The sequence below is a fragment of the Nansenia antarctica genome (assembly GCF_963989245.1).
Source record: "Nansenia antarctica genome assembly, chromosome: 19".
Lineage (NCBI taxonomy): Eukaryota > Metazoa > Chordata > Actinopteri > Argentiniformes > Microstomatidae > Nansenia > Nansenia antarctica.
In genome coordinates, this window is record NC_137692.1 from 2,110,368 (window position 1) to 2,118,683 (window position 8,316).

The 8,316-nt window shown below is 43.4% G+C and overlaps 1 protein-coding gene across 1 annotated transcript in view; it reads right to left on the reverse strand.

Annotated features, from left to right (window-relative positions):
- Window positions 1–287: 287 nt before the first annotated feature.
- The window catches only part of LOC308174064 (carbonic anhydrase 1-like), an 8,326-nt gene continuing 297 nt past the window's right edge, over window positions 288–8,316 (reverse strand). The window contains exons 2-7 of the mRNA XM_080549117.1: window positions 7,383–7,580; window positions 3,811–3,929; window positions 2,985–3,077; window positions 2,530–2,592; window positions 2,268–2,423; window positions 288–586 (exon numbers count right to left, since the gene is read on the reverse strand). Coding sequence (XP_080405243.1) covers window positions 467–586; window positions 2,268–2,423; window positions 2,530–2,592; window positions 2,985–3,077; window positions 3,811–3,929; window positions 7,383–7,580 — 749 coding nt within the window. The 3' untranslated portion in view covers window positions 288–466. The remainder of the gene's footprint in view (window positions 587–2,267; window positions 2,424–2,529; window positions 2,593–2,984; window positions 3,078–3,810; window positions 3,930–7,382; window positions 7,581–8,316) is intronic.

The following is an 8,316-nucleotide window of genomic DNA, read 5'->3' on the forward strand; positions in this document are numbered from 1 at the left end:
CGGAATCTATGACATTATCAGCATCGCTACATTCCTATTATTTCCAGCCTTCACTAGCTTTCGTTGTTTGTCGTTTGTTCGTTGACACACATAGTACAAATAAATACATTGGGTAGGGGCTTTAGTGGCTAGTTAGCCTGCCGCGCGGGGGGGGGGGGACACAAAGAAGGTCAATGGCTCAAGTGGTTCTCTTCTCCCTCCCCAGCAAGGCTCCCACCCTCCCCTCCTCCCTCCCCTCCTCCCCTCCCCTCCTCCCCTCCCCTCCTCCCCTCCCCAGCACTGGAGGAATGGCCTTACAGGGGTTTCACTTAGGAACAAAACAAAATGGCTGAATGAATGGGTGCTCTGTGGCTCTGTGGCTCGCTGCACAGCCAGGGAGGTCTCCTGGGTGTCTCACTAAGCAGGGTGGAGGGGGGGTTGGGGGGGAGGAACGTGGGGGTTTAGAGAGGTCGGGGGATTGGAGGATTTACTGGAAAGAAGCACGCACGGGGCGGCCCTTGAGGGGCTGGGGGGGGCGGTAGTTGTCCACCATGCAGCAGGCGTCCTCGCCCTCGCAGGAGAAGAGCAAGCTACGGAACTTGTCCATCTGGAAGAAGGAGAGAAGAAGGGAGAGATTAGTTAGAGTCAGTTCTCCTCCTGACCTGCCTTCCCTGTCAGTCACTCAGTCAGTCAGTCACTCAATCAGTCAGTCAGTCAGTCAGTCAGTCAGTCAGTCCAAACATTTGAATCGGTTGCCGACTTGTTCCCCCTTTCACCAGCTGCCGTCACATTATGATCTGTGTGAATGTGTTATCTGGCAATACCAGCGTTGACCACATGTGGCGCTGTATGATACCTCAAAAACTAAAGATACATTGCATGAGAGTTACGTGAATTGCGAGACACATTACTGAGAGTCAGGTGACTTTCATCTTGCATAGCGGTTAGGCAGTGTCAGGCATTACGTTTGAGTGGTTATGGTTGGGGTAAGCTGTCTGGGGAAGGCATTAGCAAATACTAGCAACACAGGACGCATTCTTTGGTCTGCAGAAACGATCACCCAGAGAACGTATTAGTTCAGAGACTGGGGTTGCACACACACAATGTGTACATGAAGCAAAAGGCTTTGAGTGACTGACTGACTGACTGACTGACTGACTGGTTAGGGTTGGCTATGTATGTTTGTGTCTTCAAAACCATTATTCGTGGAACGTGGTTTGTTGTTTTCTGTCGATGCTTACAGTGAATGCCAAAGAAAGAGGTCACAGTTGTGGCGTTCAGTCAGGTGACCTATTTAAAGAATTTGTCATTAACTTTGTGAACATGAACGACATCTAACGGATGAGACTGAGGTCAGGAGTTCACCGCCGCAACAAGAGCGCATGGCTGCATGCGATGCCACACTCAATCACTGTTACACAAATGTGTATGTTTTTTTTTATTTGAATAAGATTAATAAGACGACCTTATTTGTACCTTATTTTTGTTTTATATACTTCCCCTGCTTTTATATTAATTTGTTATGCTTGTATATGTTTTTACCCTGTTGTAAAGCACTTTGAGCTGCATTTCTTGTATGAAAGGTTTGTATGAAAAGCTTGTATGAAAGGTTTAAAGCTTTACTTACTTACTTACTTACGACAGTGTTAACTTTTACTGTATGAGAACTGACTTTCCCTGTTCTGAGGTGTTACCTTTAATGGTGTTTGCTGTAGGTTACTGTACATTAATGATTTATGAGAAACTATCTGATGTCCCAGCCAGGCGTGTACGGCACCACGTGTAAAGGTTACGTACACACAACCCTGTTTACCCTTGAGACTCTCCGTCTAAGGCATGGAACAAACATTTGGCTGGGCCGTGTTAATTTTCACATTGTCACAAGAGAGTCAAACCACAAGGGCAAGGCTGTTGGGAGAGGAGGAGGTAGGAGGGAGAGGAGGAGGTAGGAGGGAGAGGAGGAGGTTAGGCTTGGATGAACGACTCAGTTAATCTGACTGGTTTGAGAAACACAATCTTCCTATTAATTCATTAGATTTCAGCAAATATGTTCAAGTCAAGACAAAAAACCCATCTTTTTAATATTGCCTTTAAATTACTAAATCATTAAATTATGATTATATAATGATTGATTGTTCGTAAATGAGCTCTGAGAGCGCCGGAGCGTCCACGCGACTGCCTCTTGTCCAATCAAATTACTTGGTTCCATTATGACGTCGAACCCAGCAAGCGGTCCGGCGAATTGACGAACGCGGCTTGTATATATGAGGTCATGTGACTTGACATACCTGGGCAGAGCTGACACTGATTGGCTCCTTGCAGACGATCCAGGTGACACTCTCCAGCAGAGGGGGTGTGGTCAGAGAGCCGTCGTAGGTCCAGTAGTCTAGTGAGGCGGGGAGCAGGGTGGTGGGGTCGAAGTTCATGAAGGTGGTCTGCTGACCCTGTAGCAAACAAACAAAGAAGAAGAGAGTGGACATCAGATTGGATGAATGGATCGGATTGGTTTTGATCACCAAAAATAACTGTTAACAGTCCAGATAGATTTACCTTTGCCTTGATTGCATCAAAAGCATCAAGAACTTTCTGAAGCAGGGCATTTTCAGCACCAACCTATAAGAAATACAAAAACAATTCATCACACATTGTGCTTGAAGAAATGTTTATTTACAGTGGGGGAAATAAGTATTGAACACATCAACATGTTGTCCAGTAAATGTATTTCCAATGAGCCTATTCAAGTGACATTTGCACCAGACGTTGGTATTAACTCAAACAATCCAGACAATCAATCTAAACATTAAAGCCCGTATGTAAATAAAGTTATGTGTAATAAAGTGGAATGAAACAGGAAAAAAGTATTGATTTGTTACTTATTTCCCCCATTGTACACTGCATGTATCAAACAGAATATTGACAAGAAACTCCTACAATAGGAGAGCCTTAGTTAGCATTAGTAATGCCAGTACTAGTGTTAGCGCTAAGCTGTGTCCGTTGGTACAGACCTGGAGGAACACTCCCACCACAGCGAGGCCGTCAGGCTGGCTAGCAGCGTCTCCAAAGCTGGGGTACTTGGTGTTCCAGTGGACCAGATGGAGCTAGGATGAATAGACAGGGACAAAGGGCCGTAAATAACCAGATTATGAAATTCTTCTTCTTTTTCACACCACCCTGAAGAGTCTTTTCTCGCCTCTATTCGTGGGGGCTTTGGACCTATTGACACTATTGTACAGTGGGGTTTAGGCCAGTTTGGGAATTAAACGCATGGGGGCTTTTATTCAATGACAGATGATGAACGGAGAAAGCGTCTGTGGGCGTTCCGTTTCATTGCCAAGTCAATTCAGGACATTAATTAAAATTCGATTCACGAAGTGCGAGAGGCCCATTTTTCCATTTCATTAAAAAAAAAATCGAACTGTTATGTTAGCACACAAAAAGAGGCGACTAAAGAAAAACGAATATAACAAATAAAACGTGTCTTTAAAAAAAACTAAAAAAGGGTATTTCAAACTCTGGAGTTGAAATGCTCTTTCTTTTTCTTCCCCTCCTTCCCTTCTTCTCTTCCTTTATCCTGAGGTCATGTAAAGGAGTGCATGTGCATCAGTGCACCTTGCACTTAACACGTTTTTGCACTAAGTTGTAGCCTACAGTATATTTATTCACTCATATAGGGACTGTATATATTGTGTGTCTTGTTGAGTATTGTTGTGTTGTCGTCTCGTTGTTGTGTGTACTGTAGCTTGTTTAGTATGGTAGAATACCAAGTCATGTTCCTAGTGCATTGTACATGGACAATAAAGTTGAACTGAATTGAATGCAGAGTGCCGGTACCTCAGAGGCGTACTTGGTCCCTCCCACGGTGTGCTCAGAGCCGTGCTCGTCACACGAGCCCCAGTGGAAGTGGAACTGCTTCAGCCTGTAGGTCCCTGAGATGGGCCCTCCCGTCAGAGCTGCAGACACACACAGGAGACACACAGGTTAACACACAGGAGACACACAGGAGACACACAGGAGACACACAGGTCAACACACAGGCCTACAGTAGACTCTACTGTACAACCAACACAGCAGACACACAGGTTAACACTAGAACACAGGAGACACACAAGTTAACACTAGAACGGCCTTGTCTATTTTACCTACTATTAGAGCCAAATAGTGAAAATACCACCGCTCATCCGTTATCAAACTTTGCTGAGGTGCTGGAACTGAAGAGTATCAATAGAGTGCAAAATAACAGCATCCGCACACTCAAACACTGTGCAAAAAAACGACATCTACTATAAGAGCCGCCTCGGGGGTCAAATGACCACAGTCTTTACATTAGGAAGCTGCTACTAACTCACAACGACCACTAGTTGGCGAGTGTGTAAATTAGCCTGCCTCCTACACAGAAAAACTGCTAAATAGCATACTAGCTTATCCTGATGTGATTTTGAAAATGTAAGGATACTGGGTGGTAGAACGCACATATCTAGGAAAAGTCATGAAAGGAGGGTCCTGAAATTTGATCGAGTGCAAAGATATAATATTTTGTTTTACTCACAGGAGTCAAATGACCCCACCCACGGCTGTTCTAGTGTTAATGACCCCACCCATGGCTGTTCTAGTGTTAATGACCCCACCCACGGCTGTTCTAGTGTTAATGACCCCACCCATGGCTGTTCTAGTGTTAATGACCCCACCCACGGCTGTTCTAGCGTTAATCACCCCACCCACGGCTGTTCTAGCATTAATGACCCCACCCACGGCTGTTCTAGTGTTAATGACCCCACCTACAGCTGTTCTAGTGTTAATGACCCCACCCACGGCTGTTCTAGTGTTAATGACCCCACCCACGGCTGTTCTAGTGTTAATGACCCCACCCACAGCGGTTCTAGCGTTAATGACCCCATCCACGGCTGTTCTAGTGTTAATGACCCCACCCACGGCTGTTCTAGTGTTAATGACCCCACCCACAGCTGTTCTAGTGTTAATGACCCCACCCATGGCTGTTCTAGTGTTAATGACCCCACCCACGGCTGTTCTAGTGTTAATGACCCCACCCACAGCGGTTCTAGCGTTAATGACCCCATCCACGGCTGTTCTAGTGTTATGACCCCACCCACGGCTGTTCTAGTGTTAACACATAGGCCTACAGTAGACTATACTGTACATGTAACTAGGATCATGGTACAACGGGTCATCAATGGGTCATCATATATTAGGAGGCCCATTAGACCGGAAAACATGACCTTGTTGGAGCATGTGAGGCCAAACTAAATGTCTGCGACCAGCATTACGTTAAAGCACAATCTAATCTAATATAGTAGACCTTGATTTTACAGCACGAGTCCAAGTCCACTTTTGCACAATGCGTGAGGAGACTTGCAAGTATATGAAAGAAAAGGACACACAGTATGTTTACTGGGACATTTCTAAATGCAATTTGCCAACATGCCGCTGGGTGGGATTCAATTTATGTACATAATGATCTGGTGTCAGAATTCTGTACTGAGAGGGTTACAGACATAATGCTGAGGAAAACTAACACACACATCCCACACTAACACACACATCCCACACTAACACACACATCCCACACTAACACACACAGACAGACAGACTTCCTTCCAGCTGTGTTTTAACGTCCAGGTATTGTTAAAAAAATGGTTGATGTTTCCTTTGATATTACATAAGGCATGTATGTATATGCAGTCAATTACATTCACATTAAATAGTTTATATTTAGCAGACGCTTTTATCCAAAGCAACTTACATGTAGGCTACATTTTGTCTTAAGTAAGTGAACCATCTATACGTCAGTCATCATTAGCAAAAACCTATGCCAGTAAATGTAGTTGCAGCAGTAGCCTGTCCTTAATCAGTCTATCTCTCTCTCATGTTGACGGACAGACAGACTACAGTAGGTGTTCTTTGAACAAGATATTAGTTCCAGTTGGCTCCACACGATAAGAAGGCGGAGAAGGTATATCTTGTAGAGGAGGGTGTGAGTGTACTAGGGTCCTGTGTAGGATTATATTATGAGCGATGTTAACCATCCACCCTGCTTACAGGACAACGTGAGGTAATCATTTTCAAAACCACACACGCGCAGACACGCACATACACGCACGCGCACACACGCACGCAGCCGCAGTCACGCACGCACGCACACACGCACACACACATACACACACACACATGCACACACACACACACACACACACACACACACACACACACACACACACACACACACACACACGCAAAGGAGACGCATTTATAGTGAAACTATTGTATTATATTATTATACTGGGATTCCTTAACATCTGCAGAACGATCAACTAAATATACTATATATTTATATACTATAGTATATTTGTAACGAAAATAGCCGCTTTCTCATTCACAAACCACCGATCATTCTACAATAAGGCACCGATGTTGCTCGTTAAAACACAGTCAGTTGGATACAGCCCAAGCGTTAGTATTCAATCATTAATAAATTGATTGATTAAAATAACCGCTGATATACTCATTCAATATCTAAAATCCGTAATCCAATAACAAATACTGCAGAAACACACCAGTCAATCATTGGTGATGGTGTGTAACGAAATCATGGAATATAATCATGTCTTTTGTTTCTCTCCTTGGTTCCATTGTTTACGATGTATTGACTTAATTTCCACTAATCAAATGAAGGATGCATTTTTGCTAACGAAAGTGTCTCACGATCTATTGTCTGAAGAGAGAATAGATTAAAGGCCATCGAACTATAATAACGACAGTCAAGAGTGAAACCTAGGATCGTTGTATTTGTTCACTAAACACATTCCCGTGCACTGATGTTGTCCCATGCAATCATTAACCATCTGACTGACCTAGACGGTTTGTGCGCTATTGACCTCGCTTGCAGCCGTGGGAACGGTTGGGTAAGGGTGGCAATTGAACTTTGTCTCCATGCACTGTGTGAATGAATGAAAACATCCCATCCACCCTTACAACAACCACAAACAATGTCTGTAGTATTTTTCTGTTGTATAAAATATTTCATTTCAAACCTGCAAACTGCGACACTTTAAATGAATGTGCAATAACACTATGTGCAATATGACAACCCTAGGGTACATAAGGTTCAGAGATAGGAAATGTTAGTATATGTATAGCATAAGCATATAGTACAGCACAGTGTTTTATTTGTATAGTATAGTATGGATAGTGTACATAGCCTTTATTTTATGTAAACCAGCTCTTTTCCCTTCTTGTTTTTAGTTTTTTTTCCTAGCACCAGGGGAGCCCCCCCCCACCCGGTACCTGTACTATATCAATGACAATAAAGACCATTCATTCATTCATTCATTCATTCATTCATTCATTCATTCACAAGCGTCTCCAGGTGGGGGGGGTTTGCCACTTACTTGAGCTGTCGTTGTCGTCTGCGAAGGTCACTTGGAAGGAATGTCCGTTGTTGAGGATGTCCAGGGAGGTGGAGGGGTCGTACTTCAGGGTGAGGGGCTTCAGGGACCTGTCGTACTGCGCCTCGCCGGGTACGATGTCAATGGGAGACTGGCGGGGGCCGTTGGCGATGGGGAAGTTATCAGCCCATTTATCGGGTCCTAAAATCAAATGACAGTGGAGACACAGTGTTAGTTTGAACACCTACAGAAAGACATCTATTTTGCAGAAAAATGAACATTGTATGGTACCTGTACTGTATTAATGACAATAAAGACCATTCATTCATTCATTCATTCAATATAGCTTTCAGATGGCATTCACACAATGCATGCGTAATAGCGCGTCTTATGATTAGGCTAATAGCGCACCTTGTTTAGTCAATGTCAAAGAGGGACGTATGAAAAATAATCGTAGGCGATATGATTCATAAATGCATGACCCGTTGTCTTTCCATTCATTCACAGTCATGCATTCGACCAGTATGCGTGGTATTAATAGATATGTCATGACGTGCGTTAGAATTATAAGGTTCTATCTCCATTTTTGTCAAAATTGAGTTTTTTTACACAATCTGATCCATTAGGTGTTTATTAATGCCTGTGTGGTGTTATTTAAAAAATGTTGACATTGTTGAGTTAGTAATTAATAAAATACTACGGTTCCATATCACAAAACATAATGGAATGTAAAAACTTTGACGCTCAATATCTCTGAACTACCCTAAACGGAGATAGAACCTTATCATTCTAAGCTCACGACATGTATTTTGCAGAAACATGAACAATATAGCTTTTAGATGGCAGCATCCACACAATGAATGCGTAATAGCGCGTCTTATGATTAGGCTATAATAGCGCACCTTGTTTGGTCAATGTCAAAGAGGGACGTATGAAA